This window comes from Rhinolophus hipposideros, assembly GCF_964194185.1.
Source record: "Rhinolophus hipposideros genome assembly, chromosome: 4".
NCBI classification, from domain to species: domain Eukaryota; kingdom Metazoa; phylum Chordata; class Mammalia; order Chiroptera; family Rhinolophidae; genus Rhinolophus; species Rhinolophus hipposideros.
Genome location: NC_138050.1, coordinates 16692514 through 16719066, shown reverse-complemented (window position 1 = coordinate 16719066; position 26553 = coordinate 16692514). Strand labels below are relative to the sequence as shown.

Here is a 26553-nt window from a genome sequence, read left to right as displayed (position 1 = left end):
TAAATATGTGAAAAGATGCTCAACATCACTAATCATCAGAGAAATGCAAATTAAAACCGCAATGAGATAATCGCCTCACACCTGTCAGGATGGCCATCATCAATAAATCAATAAACAAGTGTTGGTGAGTATGAGGAAAGGGATCCCCCTGTTGGTGGGATTGCAAATTGGTGCAACCACTCTGGAAAACAGTTTTAGCTTCCTCAAAAAATTTGAAATACAATTACCACGTGATCCAGCAATTCTACCTCTGGGTATTTATTCGAAGAAATACAAAATACTAATTTGAAAAAATCTGTGCACCCCTATGTTCATTGCAGCACTATTTAGAATAGCCAAGATATGGACGCAACCCAAGTGACCTGCAATACACAAACAGATAACGAATAAGTGGTACATATATACAATGGAATAGTACTTGTCCATAGAAAAAGAATGAAATCTTGCCATTTGGGACAACATGATGGACCTAGAGGGTATTATGCTAAGTAAAATCAAATCAGGTAGAGACAGACAATTACCATATGATTTCACTTATACGTGGTATCTAAAACACAAATAAACAAAACAGAAACGAACTCATAGATGTACGAGAACATTTTGATGGATGCCAGATAGGGGGAGGGGGTTGTAGGGATGGGTGAAAAAAGGGAAGGGATTAAGATGTACAAATTGCCAGTTATAAAAATAGTCATGAGCATGTACATAGGGAATAAAGTCAATAATATTGTGATAACTGTGTATGGTGTCAGATGGGTACTAGACTTACTCTGGTGATCACTTAATAAGTTATATAAATGTCTAATCATTGTGTTGTACACCTGAAACTAATATACTATTGTATGTTAACTGTAATTGAAAAAAAAATTATTAAGAAAAAAGGAAAAGAAAAAATATATAGTTCCTATCAGTTCTAAACAACTTGCAAAGTTGGATATTTTGTTATAGTTGTGAAATTCAGTTTGAAGAAAAGCTTCAGTGATTTATATTTTTAAATCTTACTAGAAAGTAAAAAAAAGAAACTTCTTCGTTTCAACGCTCAGAATAAAAACATTGTTTTGGTTAGGTAAATATTACCTTCAGTCTGAGTTCCAATTGATCCACAGGTCCACAGGTTCAGTGTACAAGTTATTTTATTATGGCCAAATGGGCCTGGGCCACGGGACTGATTCTGGCAGATAATCTGCTGTGTAGTGTACATATTTATAATACCAGGTCCCATAGAGGTTATTTCACCAATTAGTCCTTCCAGCGGGATGAGTCACAAAATTTGCAGCGTCCAGTGCAAATGAAAATATGGGGCCCCTTGTTCAAAAATTATTAACAATGTGGCCCAGGAAAGATTAAACCAAGCAGAGAATTAAACCAAATGCAGGTCCTTCTGAGCTAGGAATCCTGTTCTGCTCTACAGGTTGCACCACCATGAAACTAACCCTGCCTTTCCGATGATATTAAAATCTGCCAGTCCAGCCGTTGGTTAAAAAAAAATTTTTTTAAGCTTTTTGTAATCAGATTAACTTTCTCAACAGGCAAAGCACACTCACAATCCGTTTGGTGAAATCAAGCAAAAGGTCAAGGGAATATCTGTTGCAAGTCATGAACTAGCAACTATTATTTAATTCAACTAACTTTCATGGAGAGAAGGGAGAAAAGAGTCCATTGGTGAAGCTCCTGTGTCTCTGGAGATTTAAAAACGGGACGTTGTTCTAACCCCAACTACCAAGTGGGTGAACTGGAAAGACTTAGGGGTGGGGAGGAGGCTTGAAATCACGTCTTGGTTTCTAAACAACTTATTTCAAAGAGGTTCCAGGAAATTTTGTCAACGAGTTAAGTTGGTCCTTGGCCTTTTCCTGCTGCCTCGCGAAAGGGGTTACGCCAGCGAGGCTGGCGGACCTTTGACCAATGGAATCCAGCGAGAGGCAGGAGGAGGAGCCTCCTCCTCGGGGCCGCCGGGAAAAGCTGGCTGGAGGGGGTGGGGACAGTGGGGGCAGAGCCGTCGGGGCGGGGCCGTGGGTGGGCGGGGCCGAGGAGAAGGGCCTCAGGGATTGGGTTAGGAGCTGTAGTGGGCGGACCCGATGGAGGGCGGATTCCAGCAGCAGCGCTGTTGAGGCCCCGCCTTTCAGTTTCCTCCGCTGCTTCTCCTCTCTCCGCCTCCGCAGCCACACCAGGTAAGACTGGGTCTGCGCAGAGGCCCGGGTGGCCTGGGCCTGTCTGGGTCTCGGCTGCGTCGGCGAGTCCCTTAGGCGGGAGCGTGGAGACTGTTTCCCGGGCCCAGCGCGCAGCCGAGCCGTGGCAGGAGGCCGAGGGCTTGGGCGCTGGAGCGCGGACCTTGTCCGGAGGCCCAGCGCCTCGTCCAAATCCCTTTTCTTTTACTGAGCTTCCAACAGTGTGTAACCCGGGGCGCTCGGGCGTGTCGCATCCCGCGGGGAAACTGCCGGTTTATCCCGTGGCTGCTACATTTCCATAGATTTTTTTTTTCCATTTTCATAAAGACGTGCCGCGCTTACACGCGACCACCAGCCCGTGAAGCAAATGTATACACTGTACCCAGTTTCCTGAGTTACAGGCCAGAAAGCGTTAGTCGTTAGAGCTGCTTGGTTCAGGAGGCAGAGACCGGCGGGCCACCCCGGGCTGGGTCCGCGTCAGGGCGACGACTCAGGGCTGGTCACCCGAGGGTGCAGGTCAGGAGCACGCACCAGGGGGGCTGGGGGCCCCGCATCGCCTGACGCGCTTGCAAACGCAGGACGTCTGCTCGTGTTGTAAATGCGCTGTCAGAGTTCTGTAGGGTCCTGGGGTCATTTCTGACGGCGTCATCAGGGAGCTGGCGTCTGAGCAGACTTTGAAGGAGGTTATTCGAAGATACCGAGAATGATGATAGCGAACATTTGTGTTCACATAGCCAGCAGTGTTCTAAGCGGCACGTTAATTAACTCACTTAGTCCTGGGAACAACCCTAGGAAATTGATCGAGGCATACAAAATCACACAGCCCACCCAGAGTCATTAGATATTAGGTTGGTGCAAAAGTAATTGCGGTTTTTGCAATTGTTTTTAACCTTTTAAACCACAATTACTTTTGTAACAACCGAATAGTAGGTGGTGAAGCCAGAATTTGAACCTAGAGAGGCTGGCTCCAGAACCTGCTGTAAAACCATTATACCATTGAATAAACCCACCCCGTAGAAACATCCAGGCTATACTAGGATTATACATAGTTGAGTTTGACTAAAAGTACAAAAATAGAAAGTGAGGCCATAAAAGTAGTGTGGGACTATTGAAGACAATTTTAAGAGCCGAGTTAAGGTGTTTGGAGTTCATGGATGTTACATTTATTCCCCAGGCTAAATAATAATTCATATATGGGCAAGCGGGTGAATTTTTATGATGGAAAAGACAATGTGCTTAATACACAGTTAAAATGTGATGGACGTATATATGGATGTAGTGAAGCGTTTCTCATCTGGTAGTTAATGTGAACAAGCTAACCATGTTTTTTTTAAGTTGACAGAATCTACTTAATACTTCTGAACTATACACTTAAAAATGATTAAGACAGTGAATTTTATGTTGTGTTTTTTATCACAATGTTAAAAAATTAATTAAACTAACAATTTCATGTCGGTCATATTTGGCCTGAAGATGTGACATGTATGTATCCACTGAGCAGTAGGTTAAATGGATTAAAGTCCCAGGCTTCCATACAAGGTTGATTGTAGTGAGGCATACATGAAGGAAACACAATAAGAGGCTAAGTTTTAATTTCTTGGGTATAATTAGGATGGTGACAGTGGGAATTCAAAGAAGGGGTAACTTTAAGACCATAGATTGGGCAAGACAAGCATGGATAAAAAGAAAAGGAAAGAAAAAAAAATGTTTTGAAGCTGGGAGATAAAAGCTTAATTTCAGATATGTTGAGTTTTACTAGCCAGTGGCATATCTTAGTAGAAGGGTCCAGGAAGAATTTAAATTCTGGCACTAATGCTTGAGAATGATTGGGTCTAGAGATGCAGATTTAGATAGATTCTTTCACCCAGAAAGTGTAGTTGAAACTTAGGGAATGGGAATTAGGGAAATGCGTTTAAAGAGAAAAGGGCCATGGGAGGAGAAAGAGGAAGAGAAAAACCCAGACCCTGAGTGTTCTCTGAGGAGAGTATTTGAACAAAGGGTTGGTCAGCAGTACCATAATCCTGTGATGTTGAGAAAACTCGTGTAGGTTATTAAGAGGCAGTGAAGTGGGACACACTGAAAATGAAGAAATGGAACAAAGTCCAAGGATTCCAAGAGAACGGGAGCAAAAACACTGGTAGAGAGATATACAGAAAACTTTTGGGAAGCAGGAAAGAATGGGTGAAAATACAAAGAACACAGATTTCTGGAAGTGGATGACATTTAGCTTCAGTAACTAGAGGGAAGAAAAGTAATATTTGACAATATGGCCTTTTGGGAGAATGCATGCTTTGTGAATAAAGACCATTTCCTATAGTTTTTTACCTGATGGTTTGCATGTACAGTGCACTAAGAGAACCTTTCGTGTTTAAAGAATATTTATACTCATTTTATTGACTTTCTAGGACAATCGTGTAACTCCCACTGGTACTATGAAATTGTTTTTTGTTTTTGTTTTCGGTTTTTCTTGGGAGGGGGGTTGTTTTAGTTTTTAGTATTCTACCTTACCCTATCACTCCATTTCTTCCACACAATCTGTTCTAAAACATAAATGAAACATCTGTAAGACAAATGACACTTAGTATGTACTATGTAAATTTTTACTTATTTGTTTGTTTGTGTTGGTCACATGAGCATCATTCATAAGCCCAATCAGTTTCTCACAAGTTCTTCCTTCCTAACCAGTCAACCCAGGAATCCTTAAGTTCTTGTCTCTTCCCTCTGTTTCCCTCTCTGCATAACAAGTTAGATCCACAACTCTTGGTCAGACAGATCTAGGCTTTTTATCTTTCTCTACTTTTCTAGTCCTCATTCTTATTTTCTTCACTCTCAGGAGTTGACTACATCTTATACTTCCAAAAGACACTTTAAAACTTAATATATATATATATATATATATATATATATATATACATAAATATATATATACATGTATATATATATATATATTTAAAATTAAAAAAAAAAACAAAGAAAGCTTTCTTCATAGGAATCTTACTTTCAACAAAAGTTTTTGACCAAACACCAGGCCTTGTGGCAAATAGATTTTAAGATAATTAGATTAAGGACCAAGGTGAAGTGTTGGTGCTGTTCCATCAGCTGCATTTTCCATGCTGCCATATTCAGGGTAGACAATCACCTACCTCAGGAAAAGCAAATATCTCTGTTGAGAATATGTACTCTACTATACATGTCTCTATAACCTTTGTTGTGAAAAGTATGTCCCATTTATAAACTACTTTGTCTCTTTTTTTTCCAGGATTATCTACCCTTTGATGCAGACAAAAAAGCAGCAATTGGACAGGTCAATTTAAGTTTTATTTCTTGTGTGCTACTTTGAAAGTTGGATGAAAAAAATCTAATAACTTGGTTTGAAACATATTATTTGCCCGTACCAAATTTTTTACGAAAAATATAAATCGTGTGGTGTATCCTATCATAAATCATAGTATATCCTATGTAGTTCTTAGCTTATGTCATATTTCTTATTGAGCCTAACTTTTTTTCTTGATTTTATAATTGAAGGTAGTTTCTAAAATGGGTGGCCAGGGGAAAAAAGTTAAAAGGCTTTTATTTTTTAAATTCATTCTGCTAGTTTAAAAAACAGTATTTTAACTTTGTTTTGTCTGGCCAAATAGAAAGTACTTGATTTTGAATTTTAATAAAAGAATATTCAAAGAGCAGAAGAAATAGAGTTTACTAAAATAGATGAATAACAAAGTATAGAATAATAGCGATAAAGAACAAGCTAATTTTTAAATTTTTCACATTATTGTTAGTAAGAAGCTAAAAAATTAATTGTTCATTAATTGAACAAATAATTATTGGTACCGCTTATGTACTAGATACATGCTCAGTGTACCATGTTTTGGGAAAGCAGACAGTCCCAACTAGGTTTAAGAAAATAGGATTTCCTTATAGCATAATTAAGCAAATAAATTTTATTCCTTGGTCTCGTGTATATATATTAAAATTATACATCTATCTCTGTTAGTTCATTATTTAAGATAGGATTATGAACAAGAATAGCTGAAGTTAATATTCAGTAATCAATAACATCTAGTGAGCAGTTTGTTTAAGAATTTATCTTTTATGATTAAAAGCATAAACCTGTGGATAGAAGGTGATTTCTTTGTTTGTAACCTAAGTCCTATAAAATTAGTCAATCTTAGAATGTCTCAAAGTAAAAGAGTATTTAAAGACCCTCTAGGGAGGCAGGAGAGCATAGCAGCAAAGAATAACGGCTCTGACATCAGATTTTCTGGTTCAAATCCCAGCTTTCCAATGGAAAACTATGTATTTGTATTTATTGATGAGATTAAAGGTAGGATTGAAACATCTTACTTAGTGTTTTGCAGACATTTCCAAAATTAGCTTTTTAAGACGATTGTTATATGCCTCTGAGGAGTAACCCTAATACTGCATCTGATCAGCATACAGTAGAATATTTTACTGAGCAGACTAGCAGAGTGGTAATAGCTAGTCTTAGTATCTGAGGGTTTTTTTAATTTAGTGTGTACAACTTACTGATTTATATTAAGGAGCGGAAGAAAATCCTTCCTTGAGAGATACAAATCGAAAGTGGTGTGGCTCCTCTATGCTCAATAGGCACTTATGATAAAGATGATTTTCCAATTCTTTTCGTATTTATTATTATAAATTTATAATATGTGGTATTTTAACATTTAAGTTTTAAATTATTTATAAAATTTAAAAGATTTGTTGGCGAGAAAAGAATTCCGAAACTTCAAAATTTCCTGAAGACAAGCTGCACTTTTAATTGCACTTAGAACAGGCTTATGTTTAACTTGTTGGTTTGTTTTAAAAGGAAAACCATTGATCTAACAGTTGTGCATCACTTTCTCAGAAAAATTCTCATAGGATGAATAATTTGATCTGGTTTAGCATAAAGAAAAGTGCCTATCACACTGTAAGTGTTCAATAAACGTTACCTGTTATTATTATCAAAATCGTTATTGTTACATCACTTTCCTCCCACTTTAAAATCAACAATAATCAGTCATACCAATTTTTTGACTCCCTTGTTACAGTTAACAGGTAAGCTATTAACAATCCTTAATCTTCTAAGCTAATGTAATCAATTAGTAACTTATTTATATTCTGCCTCTTTCTAAAAAGAATTTGAGACAGTTCACACACACACACACACACACACAGACACACACAAACTTGTTAGTAAATTGGTAATGACATACTAAAGTTTTTTAAAGTGAGTAACAAATGAAAATGTGTATATGAAAGTTGGTTTCTTTATGTTATTTATCTGAGAAAATTAGCATGTGAAGAAAAATTCTAGGTGAAAAACAGTTTACCCAAAAATTGTTTTTTTTTTCAAATTTTTCAGGAACTAATTCTCTACAAATTAAAGAGATTAATCTTCACTAATAGGAAAAAAATGGCGTTGAAACAGATTTCCAGCAACAAGTGCTTTGGGGGATTGCAGAAAGTTTTTGAACATGACAGGTAACTACAGAAAGGTGCCATTTTACATATCTCTTGTTTTGCTTCCATCCGTTTGATTCTTTAAATAAACCCATGAAAGATCATTGTCGCATGAATTACTTTTTTACATGGAAAAAATACCTGTTTTTTATCAAAACTGGTTAGCCACGATATTAGTGATTTTAATAAAATATTAGTGATAAAGAGCAAATTCAGGATGTGGTGGTACATTTCAATGGTCATGAGCAAACATGTTATTTAAAATCTTTAGAATTCAATTTTTATAAAATTTCATCTTTTTAAAAACAAAGCTTTTCTTTTAATAATATTAGTATTACATTGAGGATATTACATTTATTCTTTTATTCTGTCCAAAATGACTGTTTTGTATACAGCATAGGCTCAAGTTGGTTAATAGAGCACTATGCTGAGTTGGCCCCATTCTTTAAGGTCTATGGTATATTCCTTCAATGTTGGTGGAATCACTTAATTTGGATATTAAGTCACTTATTTTGTTTCTGTCTTTACTAATGAGGAGCACTGATTTATATTGTTGTTGTGACTGTTAAAATTATAGCGTTGAACTGAAATGCAAAATGAAATTTGCTATCTACTTACCACCAAAGGCAGAAACTGGAAAATGCCCTGCACTATATTGGCTGTCTGGTAAGTGTTATGCATTTGAGTTTTATAAAGGAGTTTATTTTTCAACTGGTTTATCTTACTCTTTCATCTTGACTTATTGGTGTGCTTTCTAAGCCATTTATAAAAGACTTTAGAAGCCTGTCATAGTCTACTCTTATTTATCCTGAAAATAATTTTAGACCTACTGAATTACATTTATTTCACTTCTTTTTCAACTAGACCAAGTCGTTTACCAGAGAATGTAAAGTTCTGGATTCAGTGGCAAGAGCTTAGAAAAATTATTTACCTAGTTTGTATCTACCCAACCATTGCTTGTAGAAATTTTACCACTCAGAACAATATTAGGTAAAACCAGGACACCCATGATACACTAATTTGAAACTACAGATAAGTAGCTTTTTATAGTATTGGCTGGAATATTTTAATTGGACTCCAGAGGCCTTTTCTGGTAACAATCTGGAAAATCAGAAATAACAGTAATGCTTCGTAATCAGTGGTAAATGTTAAAGACTATAGAATGGATGGTGAGAGTAAGGTTTTGCCACTAGTGGTTTTTGAACCTCTGTGCTAACTTTTCTTTCACAAAATGTTGGCACTTCATCTTCGGAAGCAAATATTACAAGGAGAGACTCATAGAAACCAAATTATGTCATAGAGTGCTATCTTTTATTTTTTAGAGTGCTATCTTTGTTTCCTTAAAATTGCTTCTTAACAAATTGGTTTTAAAAATCCTCCCTTACATATGTTTGATCAAGGATAAGCCCTGAATACCAGTCTTTAAAAATGAGAATAGATACTTCATTTTAAAAGGTAAAAATGAAGTGCCATTCTGATTTTAACTCAACAACCCATTTCTGTGATTGAAAAAAAGCAAACCAATTTTGCTAGAAGAGCATTGGGTATTGCCAATAGCAGCAAAAATAAAATTACACATTTATTGTTTTAGAAACATAGTATTATGTAGCTAAAGATGATCTTAGAAATTATGTGAACTATTTTATAGGCCCAGAGAAGTTATGTATTACCCAAAATCATATAAACAGGGTGAACAAGTCTTCTGACCAGGGTATTGTGTAATAGGTAATACACTAATAAGACCCTAAATTCTTAATCAAAATTGAAATAGGTCAAGAAATATCATTGAGCTGTATAAGTATAAAAAAATAGAATGTTTATTTACATCAAATGACAGGACAGTTTCCTTATAGAGAAACTGAAGAACATACAGACCTTGGAAATTAAGGCTTGATTTTCTGAAAAAAGATAAGATTGACCAGTACTCTTGAGAAATAATGACAAAAGAATTTTAGAAGGTTTACTTCCCAGGAAGTTGAAGGATATCAATGAAGAAAGATTATATCAATTGTTAAATTTCTAAAATTAATAAATTAGCTGAAATCAAAGCATTCAAACTGAAATTCTAGAAGATGGTCCATCTGCAGTGATTTGTATCTTTCCCAAGTCCGGGCAATCATCAAAACAACCCTTCATTAGCTGTATACTCAAGAGAATTGAAAAGATGTCCACACGAAAACTTGCACACAAATGTTCATATATCATATATTATTTATAGTAGCAAAAAAAATGGAAACAGACCAAAGGTTCATCAGTTGATGAAATGATAAATAAAATGTGGTATATCCATATAATGGAATGTTATTCAATAACAAAAAGTAATGAAGTCCTCATAGATGCTACATACAATATACATAAACCTTGAGAACTTTATGCTAAGTAAAAAAAGCCATTCACAAAAGACTGTTAAATTCCATTTATATCTAATACCCATAATAGGCAAATCTATAAAGACAGAAGGTAGACTAGCGGTTGCCTGATGCTAACGGGATAGGGTGAGGAGAAAATGGAGAGTGACTGCTAATGAGTATGGGGCTCCTTTTGGGGTAATGAAAATGTCCTAAAGTTAGATAGTGGTAATGGTTGCAAAATTATAAACATACTAACAGTCATTGAGCTATACACTTTAAATGGGTGAATTGTATGGCATCTGAATTATAACTCAATAAATTTGTTCCAAAAAAGACAACTCTCCATAAAAAATAAGCAGTTGATCAAGTAGCTATTAATTAGTAACCATCTCCATACTCTTGAGAATAATCCTACTGGAAGAATTATCTTCATTTCTGAGTCTACAATTCAGTCCCTACTACCTTCATCGAAGAATTTATGTAAAAAAAAATTTTTTTTTCTCTGGCCTCCAAAACAGATTTGTGCAAGTTACTATGTACTGTGTCTCAGATGCAATTCAAGGCTCTTTATGTTACACATCTAATCCTCATAGCTACCCTATAAGGTAAAAATAGACAATATTATGCCCATTTTTCAAGTGAAGGAACTGAGGCTCAGAATATTTGAGTTACTTGCCTAATTTTGTTTGGCTAGTAAGTGACTGAGGGACATTTAGAAACAGATCCTGTCTGAAATGCAAAACCCATGATTTCTATCATATTACCCTGCCTCCTTTGAACACATTTATGTTAAGGTCAGCAAAATTGCTAACGTTTTATTAGTACTTGGGACAGTTCTCCACTACGATATGGCTCTAGTATCTCTGGAAGATGTATTGGGAAGGAACATGATGGTAAACAAGGACCTTATTCTCTTGCCGTGTCTAGGGAAAGTATGTATGTCCTAACTGTTTACTTAACTATAAACTCTCATAACATTATCCAATGATACTTATCAGGTTTTATATCTTATAATTATTTATTAATTTAATCTTTATTGGGCAATCATTTCATGTCTCTGAGCTAGCTGTTAGGGGATACATAGAGACTAGAAAAGTGTTCTGTAGTTAACTCTTTTGCTGCGTTAGTTAATTTCAAGTTTATTTTTTTCCAAAATGTGTCAGAAATCCACAAAAACCAAAAAAAGTTGATATTTTGACTATTGTATGCATATAATAACAATTTGAGCTGCTTTGTATATAAATGACATGTTTGTGGATAAAAATTTTGGATATATTCATTCGGATATAAACGAACATCGCGGCAAAAGGATTAATTCATATTGCATCATGTGTGTCTAAGCTTTGACATTGCTAATTATCAGGTGTAGTGGGATATTTATCATTGACCACTGGAAAAGGGCTGTTAGTTTAGGTGCTGTTCAGCTCAGGCATCTAGTGCCAGTTCATTCTTGGCCATTCTCACATCATTATACTATTAGACTCCTATAATTTGAGAATTAAGTCATCTTTCCTATCACATAACTGAAAAGCATAGAGGTAGGAAAAGTGACAAAAACAATTGTAAAAACTAGGGCTAAAACTCGATTTATGGATGGTGTCTGATGACCTTTACTCTCTTCTTAGTGCATGGAGGAATACAAAGATGATTAGGGTGAATTTCGTTGCTGTGAACTACTTGTATATAAAAATATAAAATTATTTGTATTATGATGACTATGATATTATCTCACTGTGAACATTTATGTTTTGATTCATGAATAGTAACATGTTTAATTAAAACCACTGGAGTTGTAACATTTGTTTTATGTTCCGTATTGCTATTCCACAAGCTTGAAAACTTCTGAATTCCCAAACATATCTGGTCCTAAAGATTTTAGTAATTGAATCTTTAATGAGTGACTTTCAAAGGACAGCTATAGGAGCATTTAACCTAAGACAGATCTTAGATTAATACTGTTATAAATTTTATGAGAAAGGGAACTTCATTGTCTTCTTCGGAATTATTTCTAAAGTTTTTTTGATAATACCAAGTGAGATTTTTTCCTGTGGTATAAAAATATAGTTTATAAACCATTTGCAATATAGAATAACAATATTTTTGATCTTCAGGTTTAACTTGCACAGAACAGAATTTTATATCAAAATCTGGTTATCATCAGGCTGCCTCAGAACACGGCCTTGTTGTTATTGCTCCAGATACCAGTCCTCGTAAGTATTCTTGTTTCAGAAAGCCTTTGTAAAAATATAAATCTTGTATAATGCTAAGTGAAATAAGTCAGACAGAAAAAGCAGAGAACCATATGATTTCACTGACATGTGGTATATAAACCAAAAACAACAAAAGAACAAGACAAACAAATGAGAAAGAAAAACTCATAGACACAGACAATAGTTCAGTGGTTACCAGAGGGTAAGGGGGGTGGGGGGTGGGAGATGAGGGTAAAGGGGATCAAATATATGGTGATGGAAGGAGAACTGACTCTGGGTGGTGAACACACAATGGGATTTATAGATGATGTAATACAGAATTGTACACCTGAAATCTATGTAAATTTACTAACAACTGTCACCCCAATAAATTTAATAAAATATATATATATATATACATATATATATATATATATAAATCTTTAAGACTAAGTTATAAGTGGAATAATATATACATTATAAAATTCATTTCTTATTTTTACTATTATCTCTATTAATCTTTCAAGTGACATCATGACTCTAAAATACTTTATATACATTTTCCTGTGAATTTTACTTATCATATCACTCTTATGAGAGGGAATAGTTTTGCTGTTCCCATTTTACAGGTTGAGACACTTCACAACAGAGATTGAACAACTCAATTAATATATCATATTAGCACTAGTGTCAAAATAACATACAATGCATAGGAAATTATTTTTTCTATTCCATAGATCACATGATAATTATGTATTTTCTCATTTCTGTTAGTCACCAAATAATCATATAGTTAAACAAATATTTGTTTTAAATGATTCAAATGTTTACATTAGAGAAATGAGAATATCAAACATTGGAGAACTTAATCCATCAGATCATTAAAATTAGTTTTGTGACCCTAGAAGTGTCAGGAAATGGAATTTAAATGGTAGCAAAAGCTATCTGGAAGTTAAATTGCTGGCCTTGAAGTGCATTTCCTTTTACAAGCCATATTACACAAAAGCAAGACATTACATGTCTTGCTAGAGATGTAATAAAAATTTTAATTCAAAATAGCATCAAAAATATAAAATGTCTAGGAATAAACTTTAAAAATGATTTATTTTTAAAAATCATAAAATTTGCTAAAGAGCCTAATGAAGACTTTAATAAATGTAAAAATGTCATGTGTAGACTGAATGTTATGAAGAGGTTGTTTCCCTCAAATTCCTCTACATATTAGTGTAATTCTCTTTAACATCCCATTCGTTGATTCATGGTACTGAATTGAGCACAAGCATTTGTCTCCCTTCCCTTGTAAGACCACAGGGATAAGCAGAGATATGGAAGTGTTGGTCATGGGGTGATGGTCATCAGAGAAGGAATCTCAATGCATTTCTGAAAGGTAAAAAGAGAATATAAACCCTTTGACAGATAAAACAGAGTGAAGAAGTGTATGTTCAAAATATATGTAGGAGGGAACTTCATCAATAGAACGCCAGTGCACCTTACTTTGACAGTGAATACCCCAGCCTGGAAGGGCATGCCCTCTCTCACCTCATTGGCTAGAACTAGTCACGTGAGCCCACTCAGGAGGGCCGGGAAGTATGTGCCGCAAAAGGCAGAAGAGAGCCCAAATATGTGGTGAACAGCTTTAATGCAAGTGAACTTTGAGATTCATTTAAAAATGTGTTATTAAACATGGGCCACTGTGATAGAGTAGATGAAACCACAAAATTTTTTACTGATAGGTGGCTGCAACATTAAAGGAGAAGATGAGAGCTGGGACTTCGGCACTGGTGCTGGGTTTTATGTGAATGCCACTGAAGAACCTTGGAAAACTAACTATAGAATGTACTCTTATGTAACAGAGGAGGTAATTTATGTTGTAATTATTAATTGATGACTGCCAAAAGCTTGATTTTTGATAAAGTCTTTCTAGTCCTGAGAATTTTAAACCAGGGTATGGTATTGTTGAATCTTCTTGACACATATTTATTAATTATCTTAGTGAATATTATAATCCTATTTTTTGCCATTTTAATTAATACTAAGTGCAGTTTTAGAGTTTAATAATTATATTGATACCTGTATCACTGCCCAGGTTATGCAAAGAAAATAATTGATGAAAAACTTTTTATTTCTCTGGCAGCTGGTTCATTCAGATATATTTTGTAAGCCTTGATTACTCACTATAAAATATAAGTGGTAAAGCATTACTTTTATTAATATTTGTGTGCAGTTTATGCATTTTTCTAAATTTCATATGATTTTAATTAATACTATGTACCATATCATAAAAACTCAAAAACAATAATATAAAAGTTTAGTCACCCATAATTCTGTCACCCCCAACAACTATGTTTTGGTATATTCCAGGTTTTTTTGTATAACTCATTTCAATATAATTGTAAAACTTTTTTTATCTTGTTCTTTTTTTTATGGTAAAAATATTTTCCAGTATTCTAATCTATTTGTAAAAATTTTAATAGTTACACAATATTCTGTCATATGCCATAATTTACTTTTTTCTATTGTAGAATACTTGTGTTTTTACATATTTTTTTACCATAATAAATATTATTGTGTTGATTTTTTTTGTGTATAATTCTTTCCCCTTAAGGACTTTTCCCTTGGACTAGATTCCAAGAAGTAAAATGACTAGATCAAGAGTTTAGGACATTTAAAGTTCTTTCTGCATCTTCTTAAAGTTGCTTCATGAGGAAGATGTACCATATATTCTCCAGTGACATGTAATTACCATTGTTTACCCGAATACTTTTTTAAATCTTTACTGGTTCATGCCATTGTAAGACTGATTTGGAAGTTTTGATTGTGTAATTTTGTATAACTCTGAAAAAGTCTAAATTTTCTCTCATATCTTTTCTCACACTATTAAATTTTGTCTAGCTTCCCCAACTCATAAATGCCAATTTTCCAGTGGACCCCCAAAGGATGTCTATTTTTGGCCACTCCATGGGAGGCCATGGAGCTCTGATTTGTGCTTTAAAGAATCCTGGAAAATACAAAGTAAGATTACTGAAGCTTCTAGTGACAAGTATCTCTCTTGGATAATATCATATTAGGAATTTTCAAAGATTAAAATTAGGATATTGTTGTAGTATTGGGGCTACTTTTTTCTAGAAGTCTTGGGAATTTCAAGAGGTTGGGGGGGAAGAATATGAAATTTGATCACACAGTGTATGCTACAGAAGTAGAAGGATAAGAATTCAATCACAGTGGTTTCTTGTTGCTCTGTTAGAAGTATTGTAAATTGTGTCTTTTATTCTTTCAATTCAAACTATATGTTCCTAGGCATTTTTATTTCCTAACGGTTATTCTTTATTAATGTTGTTGTGACAGTATGTATCATTTACTTATTTATTTACCAGGAATATCTTTGGAAAGTAGATTTTGATTTTCTGAGGGAGAAGATATTCATGATTTGTAAAAGTTTAAGAATTCTGTTCTTAATGCCTCTGATGATGATTGGAATGCAGCTTGACTGAAAAATATTACTCTCAGCCTTCCTACTCATTTATTTGAAGCTTTGAAGCTTTACTTTTTTGTTTGTTTAAATGAGCCAAGTTGGAATAACCACTATACGTTGCGTGTCATACTGTGTAGAGCAGCATACAGGAAAGGAAATGTTGAAGGCAGTGATCATCTTAAGATCACTTCTGTCTTTAAAATAGCAAGGCTATCAGAGACCTCAGGATTTGTTTAATCCATTTCCTTCCCTTAGGAAGAACTTAGTTATTTGTGGTGTGCCACTGAGAAATGAAAATATTTCTCATAGCAGTTTCTTGCTATGGCACCAAATATTTTCCTTTTGGTAAGCTTTATTATAAAATTGAATTAATTCATGGCATGATAGTGGGTTTTTTAAATAAGTGTTTTATTTTCCCCTTTTTTGTGTATAAAGATAATCAATTTATTGTATTTGAGGGAGAAAATCAAATTTAGTTGAATTTTTTTGTCCTTTAAAACAGCTAGTAGACATTGATAAAACCTAACATTGATAAACACTCTGAAACTGAGAAATTCCATCTCTGCACCTTATCCAGTGACAACATTGCACAGAACACAATATTATATTGATTTTTAAAAAGGAGAGAAATAATGTGTCTTAGATTTAATAACCTGTTCAGAAAGGTAGGCATGAACTGTTTTATATTACTACACCTTAATTTTACATGGAAAATAGGAGTAGAAACTGAATATAAACTTCCATTTGTGCCTTACTTATTAAAAATGAAATGTATTGCTTTGCATTATTTTAACACCTGTAGTTTATTAGCTCTCTTAATAGAACACACAAAAGATGTGGTGTTATGGAGACATCTACAATCTAGACCCATAATATAGCAAAAGGAAAATTGTTCATAGGGGTTTTCATGGCAAGTTGCAAATAACTTTTGAGTTTTTAAGGAAGTTGCAAATATCTGTTCATATTTGATTTAGCAACATATAACTTGTTTTTAAATTTCTTTTGTTTCTGAAGTCTGTCTCAGCATTTGCTCCAATTTGCAATCCAGTGCTCTGTCCTTGGGGCAAAAAGGCCTTTAGTGGATATTTGGGAACAGATCAAAGTAAATGGAAGGTAGGTGATAGAGGGCTGTCTCAATACTCATTCTGAAGTTTTCAAATTTGTTTTAAAAGCTGTATACTGCAGACTTTATATTCCTAGCCCAGTCATAAATCCAGAGTTAAAAATACTTAACAAAAGTGCTCGCTTCGGCAGCACATATACTAAAAATACTTAACAAAAGTATAAACATATAACAAAAACCCTACTTTCTGCCTGTATTGAATTGTGGCAGATATTCTGAGGCTACATTTTTTTCCTGCTAATGATCAATTTATCTTTATTTCTAAATTAATATTACTTCTATATTATCATTTTCAAAAATACCACATATTATTACTAAATTCAGATTTGCCTTTTATTAACTATATCCTCAATTGTACAATAGGAAGCATGAGACCTAGCTTTTTAATTATTTTGTATATCTCTAGCATCTCTCAGATTTGAATTTTAAATTCTAAATTTGTCTTTAAAAATAGATATTTTGTGATGTACATTTATGACAATATTCCCAACAGCAAGACTGCTTTTTCTAGCATAGGAGCAGATGCTTCAAAATGAAAATAAAAATGGCTCTTTCTCCTGAAACTCATTTTACTCTTGTGTAGACATGGGCCATTTGCAAACTCCATTAAGAGTTTCAATATTTTATAAATGAACTCATCACCATGTTCATGTTAATAAGTAGAAAATACTCAAGGGGGAACAAGTCTTACAGTTGTGTCCTATAGTTGTGTGTCATTTACACATGGACTCTATTTTAAGATTGGTCATTGAAATTCTTTCTAACACATTGGAGGGTTAATTCTTTACTCTCTAGATTAGAATTTTGTTTTGTTTAGGCTTAGATTTTTATTATACTGGAAGAGTGCTAAAAAGATTAATTTAGGTACTTTGAGAACTGACAGTGTACATACATCAGTGTTTTGAGTCCTCGCCACGTGTACAATCTGTTCAGAGTTTGAGATCTTATGTCACGAAGGTGAATACCCTTTCCTATCCACAGGATCCTTATGGTCTAATAGAAGATGTGGGGGAAAGACAAAGTGACTGGGAGAAGGAGGGGAGAGGCAGAGCCATAGGAAACCTATAAAGAAACTAAGTATATAATTTTTCTCCATTGGCAGTAGATTTTATTATCTTAATTATGCTGTGTGTAGACTATTATTTAATTTACTATTGCTATAAGGAGGCCATGCAGAATTATGAAATCATAGAACTTAGAACTAGTTGGACTTAATAGGTCCCTTTCCACTCTCTCCTTTTAAGATTAAAGAAAGTAAGTCTTAAAAAGCATGATACTTTAGAAGGAGAAATATTTTGGGTTTTTTCTTGATCAATGCATAAAAATTGTGGTTAATAAATAGATACAAATAATCAATATTTAAAGGTGGATGGTAAAATATAAAATTGTAATGTGATAACTGCTCAGATAATAAATTTGAGGAGTTGTTAATATGATTCAGATTACAAGTCTTCCTGGAAGCTCATGGAGATAGCAGACATTTTGTGATATTCAATAGGAAAAGATAGAGCTGAGTGTATTTATGTCTAGGATTAGAGCTAAAAAAAAGAGACAAAAAAATTGACTATTTATTTGAAATGGAGAATATTTGGAAATAGAAAAAGATAACGGAATTAGAAGAAATAGTCAATTTGTGGAGGAATTTACAGAGAAAAGAGTTATGGGTTTTTATTTTTGGACTTGAGAGGCGGTTAAGAACCTTAAAGGTTTAGGAGAAAAAAGGATATACTATGAAGAATGCTTGAGATACAGAATTCTTACCACTGGTCGCGGACTGCTTGAAAGTAGGGAAGAGGCTACTAGCATTTGGGAAATAGAGTTCTGAAAGCCTTGTAAATAAAAACCAGGGAAGTCAGATTTTAAACCAACTTAAAAGCTTATTTTTAATTTAATCAGCCTTAGAGCTTAAGTGACTTTAAATTTCTGTTTGGTTCTAGTATAGTATATTCTGAAGAATATCCTCTAGACACTTTTAAATTTATTTTTCAATATTCCTCTTTTTTATAGGCTTATGATGCTACTCATCTTGTGAAGTCCTATTCAGGTTCTCAACTGGACATACTAATTGATCAAGGAAAAGATGACCAGTTTCTTTCAGATGGACAGTTACTACCAGATAACTTCATAGCTGCCTGTACAGAAAAGAAAACCCCTGTTGTTTTTAGATTACAAGAGGTAAGTATAAGGAAACCTTAGCTTGTTTTAAATAACTAATAAAAAGCAAAATTCCAAGTATGTTTTCAATCTTATTTTAGAATGTGAAATGCTACCTCAGTAAGATATTTTTTAATTATAATAAGACAAAGTTAAAGCCTTCCTATTAAGTTAGTGATATCCAACACCAAATTCCACAGAAGTAGGAAAGGTTTTGGCAATGAAAAGTATTTGCAGTTTTCTGTCCCACTGTAAAAACATTAAGTAACAAGAAGTTTAATGCTTGAATACTACTTAATCTTCAACATTACTGAATATATTTCTTTACACATGCAGTTATTGTTGCAGTAAAATAAAAAGGACAAGCTTCCACCTTATTCTATGCACACATCTTAGCCTCAGAAGCTGTGTGCTGTTTGTGTCACACACACGTGCACTATGTATTTTCTGAGTTAGCTGCTAATCTATCTGTTGTACTGTTTGGTATTTCTAGTTGTTTAAGAATAATTATTGGTTTGCAAATTTTCCTTGACCGAAATACTTTTGACTGTTGAGTACTCACCTAATAACTATGCTAATACAGTTTTAATTAAAGAAATTCTGCTTTTATTTTTTTTTTAAATATTTCTTCATAAGCTTTGGAACATAATATAAACAAAATTTTTACTTCAGGATGAAAAGTAAACACTGAAAATTATACGTAGTTCTGAATTTTAAAAACATTTTAATTCAAGTTTAATGGTAATGTGCAGGCACATTGATCTAAAACACATGATTATAATGATAAATGTTTGAATAAATCTCGATCAATGTGTATGTCATGTGGTACATTAATGTTTTCACAATTAGCTTATTTGTCCTTAGGAGAGATCATTCCTATTCTGTCCATCTGTTTTACTTTATTTTCAGTTTTTTAAATTATAAATTTTAAGAATTTTTAAGTGTACAGTTAAGTGTTATTAATCATTAAATACATTTATACTCGTAATGTTGTACAGCCATCTCTACCATCCATCTCTATAACTTTTTATCTTCTGAAATTGAAACTCTGTACCCATTAAACATTAACTACCCATTTCCCTTCCCTCTAGCCCTTGGCAACCACCATTCTACTTTCTGTCTCAGATTTTGACTACTCTGAGTATCTCATACAAGTGGAATCATACAGTATTTGTCTCTTTGTGTCTGGCTTATTTCACGTAGCATAATGTTCTCAAGATGAATCCAGGTTGTGGGATGTGTCAATTTCCTGCCGTTTTAAGGCTGAATAAAATCCCATTGTCTGTATATACTACACTGTGTTTATCCATTCATCTGTCGGTGGACACTTAGGTTGCTTCCACATTTAGCTGTTGTGAATAATGCTGCTAATAAATATGGGTATACAAATATCTCTTCAAGTCTTTCAATTCTTTTGGCTATATACCCAGAAAGGGAATTGCTGGATCATATAATTCTATTTTTAATTTTTTGAGGAATCTACATTCTGTTTTCCATAGCAGCTGTACCATTTTATATTTCCACCAATAGTGCCTAAGTCCAATTTGTCCACATCCCTGCTAACACTTATTTTCTTTATTCTTTTCTTCTTTTTTTTCTTTTTTTGTAGTGGCCGTCTTAATGAATGTGAGGTGATATCTCATTGTGATTTTGATTTGTATTTCCGTAATGATTAGTGATGTTGAGCATCTTTTCATATCCTATTGGCCATTTGTTTATCTTTGGAGAAATACCTATTCAAGTCCTTTGCCCATTTTCAAATTGGGTTGTTTTTTGTGTTGAATTCTACAAGTTCTCTGTATATTCTGGATATTAATATTTATCAGGTATATGATTTGAAAATATTTTTCTCCCATTCTGTGGGTTGACTTTTTACTCTGTTGCTATTATCTTTGATGCATAAATTTTTTTAATGTTTATGAAGTCCGATTTGACTATTTTTTCCTTTTGTTGGCTGTGCCTTTGGTGTCATATCCAAGAAATCATTACCAGGTCCAATGTCATGGAGCTTTTGTCGTATGTTTTCTTCTAAGAGCTTTATAGCTTTAGGACTTACATTTAGGTCTTTGATTCATTTTGAGTTAATTTTTGTATATGGTGTTAGGTAAGGATCCAACTTGATTCTTTTGCATGTGGATATCTAGTTTTTCACATGCAAATGATCTAGTTATCTTTTGAAAAGACTGTCCTTTCGCCATTGAATGGTCTAGGCACTCTTGTCAAAAGTCATTTGAGCATACATGCAAAGGTTTATTTCTGGGCTCTCTATTCCATTGGTCTACATGTTTGTCTTTATACCAGTACCACACTGTTTTTATTATAGTAGTTTTGTAATAAGATTTGAAATCAGGAAACATGAGTTTTCCAGCTTTGTTATTCTTTTTCAAGATTGTTTTGGCTATTCGGGGTCCCTTGAGATTCCATATGAACTTTAGGATGAGTTTTCCATTCTGAAAAAAAAATGTTATTGGGATTTTGATAGGGATTGCATTGAATCTGTAGAGTGCTTTGGGTAGTATTGACATTGTTAACAATATTAAGTCTTCCAATCGGTGAACATGGGATGAATTTCTATTTTTTTGTGTCTTCTTTCATTTCTTTAAGCAATGTTTTGTAGTTTTCACTGTATTAGTCTTTTACCTTCTTGGTTAATTCCTAAGTATTTTATTCTTTTTGATACTATTATGAATGTTTTCATAATTTCCTTTTCAAATTACTCATTGTTGGTGCATAGAAATGCAACTGATTCTGTGTGTGTGTGTGTGTGTGTGTGTGTCTGTGTGTTTGTGTGTGTACTTTGTATCCTGCCATTTTGCTGAATTCATTTATTATCTCCAACAGCTTATTGGAATATTTAGGGTTTTCTACATTTAAGATTATATCATCTGTAAACAGATAATTTTACCTTTTCCTTTGTAATTTGGATGCCTTTTGTTTCTCTCTCTTGCCTGATTGCTCTGGCTAGGACTTCCAGTACTATAGTGCATGTAAGTAACAAAAGTGGGCATCCGTGTCTACTTCCTGGTCTTAGAGGAAAACTCAGTATTTCACCATGAAGTATGACAGTGCTGTGAGTGTTCATGTATGACTCCTGTACACCTGTTTTACAGGTGAGGAGAGGCTCAGAAAAGTAACCTATTCCTCAGAGGTCACACAGCTAACTCATGTTAGAACTAGAACTGGAAACAAGGTCATTTGACTACAAATGTCATCAGTATCACCATTCCCAAGCCAGGTGAAGCAGTGGTCCTGAGGAGCGAAGGGGTGAAATTAGAGCTAGCACAGGAGAAATGTGCATAACCTGCTGTCTGTCTCACTTACGCAGCAGATCTTAGCAATCTCCCTGTTTTTTGAATCTTCTTGATATTTTGAACAGGTAAACTATTTTTTATAATATATGTATATATATGTGTGTATATATATGTGTGTGTGTGTGTATGTATATATATATATACATATATATATATATATATATATATATATATATATATATCATGTGGGAAAATATGTCAAAACCAATACCTTATATATACCTTGTTGTCTCTGAATATCTATCCTTAAGTAATGGAATGTTTCAGATTGATTTAAACATTTATCATCAGAATTACATGTTTTAGATCAATAACCAACCTTGAGAAATCCAGATACCAATTTGATTATAAACACAGCAGTGTGTTTAAGTACATTAACTATAGCTATACGTGACGTAACAAACCATGTGTTTTACCAAATGACTAACTGTTGGGCACTAGTGATACTGCATGCCCCTTCTGCTGCCCCCTAGACTGCCAGGGAATTCTGTTGTTACTACAGTAAAGTTTCAGCCCGCTAACAAAGACTGAAAAATCTCTGGAGTTTGTTATAAAAACAGCATAGTGTTAGGACACTGATGAAATTCTTGGAGGGAAATAATAAATTAACATATTTATTTGTTAAATGTTTATATCCCAGGCAACTAAAAAACGTAGTTGGCTCTACTTAATAAAGAGTCAACACAAAGCATTCAGTTCTTTTAAAAAAGGAAAGTGTTGAAATCACCACATGTTGAAATCGTCATAGTGTTTAGCGCAAGCATATTTTCTGTTCACTTCCTTCCCCACACGGGTAGATTGAGAGTGAACTACCCAACCTGAAGCTGGAATAGGGAGGTGTAGGTTTGCTGTAATCAAATGCGCAACTGAAGGGACGTGCCTTGGCAGTGGCTCCTTTCAGATTTTTCAGGCTGCCTTGCAGTGTCTTCAGATTACCTTAGATTTAAGAGTCCTAGCATCTGCTTTATCATTTGATTATAAGTATAGCATAACTCTACTTCTTTGTGAAATGGGAGCTGTGAAGCATTAAATTAGCTGAAAATAATAGAGAGTATATATACTCTCTAAGGAAGGAGAAGGAAAGTTCTCTAAGGAGGAAGAAAGAAAATTATTATAATCGTGTATGGTTTATCCAATTTCATCCCTTTATCTCTTTTTAATGGTGTGAAATGCTTACAGTCTGTATTGTACTCTATCAACTGTCAAAAAAATTAGGAGGGAAGGGTAGTGCATAGGGATATTTATTTGGTTGTTAACTTATATTGTTTTGCCTTTTCTGTTTTGGCTTCAGCAATTCTAAATTGAAAAAGCACAGGTAGCAGAATTCTGATAGCCAGCATACAAAGATCAAACCTTAGTCTGAAGAAGAAAGGTCTAGTATGTCTTATTTTCAGTTATTGAAATTACATAGTGAGGAAAAAAAATTCATTGACCTAATGAAAACTTCCAGAAACAACATCAAAGCAAGGCTATACTTCCTTCTCAAGTCTCCAGCCCTTTTTCGAAGATTCAGAGATTGTTTCAGCCTCTGCATCTGCCCTTTAGAGAAGAGTAATAACATGACACAGACTTTCAGAAATGCAGGGATATCTCACTCATGCCTGTACCCCATGCTTAGCACAGTTGTCTCTCAGGAAGTGCTTGTTAAATAAACAAATGAATATCTCTCAACAACCTTCTTCTTTGTACTGTGATGAGACTTACCCAAGGATTCATATCTGAGCTTTTCAAATTGGGTCTGGAAAATATGTAGGCAAATGCTGCGTCTTAGAATAAATGTTCATTATAGCTGCTGGAGCACTGCTGCTTTTTATATTCTTAAGAGAGTTTTATTACGAGGGTTTTTCATTCAAACTGTGAAGTAAAAGACGAAAGTAAGGCCCTTTCAACCTTTCAAGTGTCACTAAATATATTAATGACAAGCTGCTTGACATACCAACTCAAAGAATATAATGAAAGGAGCCACTTTCGTGTTTTTTTTTTTTGATAAATAGAACTTGAAACTAGTCAACAGTGACATAATTAGCTCTAATTATATAAGCATCTTCTATCTACCAGGACATCAGTAGTTCAAATGTGTTCTCTTGCCTTTATGTAGACATTAAAAACAAAAAAACAAAATCTTAGTCCTTCATGACAGGCATTTTCCATTTTCTCATAAAGGTGAATCTTCCATTAAATATCATTTTGGAAGTTAAAGGACATTTGCTTTGTATTATACATGAAATACATTATTATCTTGCAGTACACCCTTTACCCTGAGATTTCTCTAATAATAAATGATAACAAAAATGGTGACTACCCACTATGTGCCTGAAACTGCAAGGTGCTGAATACAGTGAAACTATGTATAAAAATGCAGCATACTCAGTCACATTAGGGTTTTGTTACAGAGTGTTTTCAGGTATCTGCTTGCTTGCAACTGTGCCTATTTTCAGTCAGATCCATTTTTCCATCTGTGAAAAATGACAGGTGCTATATGGTACTATGTTTCACAAGTTTTTTTGGCCTGAAACTCATGGGCCTATTTAACCTCGTAGTAATTCAAGAATTACATGGGTAGAAAGTGCTTTACTTCAAGTTTCTTTCTTTATATAAGAAGCTGTCCTTTAGCTCTAAATTTAATTTATTATCTGGGACTTGTCTAATCATTGAGAAATGTGAAACCAAGTTAATTCCAAGGCTCACCCTGAATTTTGACAACACTTATCATATTCACTTCCATGGTTTGGCCACAGAAAATAGAAGATAGATTGCTTTTAAGTTACTTTGATGACTTTAAACTAGAACTCTTTATTAGCTGCTGTTCCCAATATATACATTGCATACTGATTCATCAAAACCTTAGGGATCTACCTTCTTCCCTGAAACCCAGGTGATATTTTTATTAGGTCTATGTTTCTTTCTTAAGGGCTTAGAAAAATTCCCATTTTCTTCCATCAGAGGCAATTTACTAAATTAAGTTAAAAAGTTAAAAATCTTTCTTAGACTTTTATCTCTTTCAGTTTATTTCAGTTTGTATTTTTTATTGTGTTTTGAGCGTGGGGGACTGTCCCCAAAATTATCTGGTGTTTAACACCCTTGATCTTTTTTCTTTGAAAGCTACCTCTTACCTTGTACTCAAGTGACAGGCCGAGGAAGGATTGCCTCTCCATTTACCTATATCAGGTGGTTTCAATTGGCCAGATAAGTTTGTAACTGTTTCAACTCAGCTGCTTGGCACATTACATTTTCTCATGGTAGTTTTCAAGAGTTTACTAACTTTTTACCCAGTTTGGTTTATTGCTAAAGGATATATGAGTTTCATGAATTATTCCTTTTTCCTTAAATAGAAACATGATGTGCTTTTACTGTGTAGGAAGTGGAATTCTTAACGTGATTTATGATGGCTCTGTTTGACTTCCCAAACAACGATAGAGCATTTGGTTATTTTCATGTTCTTTCTCTATATTGTGTATGTATGCTTATTTTGTATTTTAACATTCCCTCACTGATGTTGATGTGTTTCGTATGTGAGTTGAAACTTTTGTCCATGTTTCTAAGCTCTCTAAATTCTGATTTTTTTTTAAGTCCTTGTTGAATCACATATTTACTCAGTACATTTAATGTTATTTCCTCTCTGTGCATAAAAATGGCAGCATCTAGAAACTAGGCTTGCAGAATGTTTAATTTTTCTTCATATTTTTATAGCTCTTTTTATTATTCAGTAAAAATGTTGAAGAATAGTATAAGCTTGATGTTGATTATAAACTTTCTTCATGTTGTAATATTTTGACTATTTACAAGTAAATTAAATGATGAGAGATATATTTAAAGTCCCTAATATTAATGTTTCTGAATGGTAAACAAATGTCTTATCATCTCTATTTTGTCTTCTAGGGTTATGATCATAGCTACTACTTCATTGCAACCTTTATTACTGATCACATCAGACATCATGCAAAATACCTGAATGCATGAAAAACCTCAGAAAAGAGACTCTTCAGCATTATAAAAATTGTAATAAACAGAAATGCAGGGAAAAAAGATTTCAAAAAAGATTTCATTACTGTATTTTGTAATGCTAAAAATGCTTCACTCTGTAGTTAAATCACCTTTTGAATAAACATATGAAACCTGCTTCTGATAAGTTATTTTCTCAATGTTCACCTTTGAAATCTCTAATACTTTACAGCTTTTTTGAGGTCATTTGGAAATCATTGTATTGACGTCACAGAATATGAATGTAATCCCAATTCAAATAAGAATGCTAACTCTGGAACAGAGGATTCAAAGGTACTTTAGCCTGAACTCGTCACCTGTCCAGATTTTAAGCCTCTGAGGCA

The 26553-nt window shown here is 34.0% G+C and overlaps 1 protein-coding gene across 2 annotated transcripts; it reads left to right on the top strand.

The window, feature by feature from the left end:
* The first annotated feature begins 1965 nt into the window (after positions 1–1965).
* ESD (esterase D) lies at positions 1966–26347 on the top strand. 2 transcript variants are annotated; one of them, XM_081047251.1, is made up of 10 exons: positions 1966–2168; positions 5425–5469; positions 7531–7649; positions 8206–8294; positions 12091–12189; positions 13902–14026; positions 15061–15180; positions 16655–16753; positions 18771–18938; positions 26108–26347. In XM_081047251.1, the coding sequence occupies exons 3-10, from the start codon at positions 7582–7584 to the stop codon at positions 26186–26188; spliced, it is 849 nt and encodes a 282-aa protein (XP_080903377.1). In that variant the 5' UTR covers positions 1966–2168; positions 5425–5469; positions 7531–7581; the 3' UTR covers positions 26189–26347. The 2 variants fall into 2 exon arrangements, with proteins under 2 accessions (XP_080903377.1, XP_080903378.1); XM_081047252.1 differs by having other exon boundaries at positions 2167–2681.
* Positions 26348–26553: the final 206 nt, after the last annotated feature.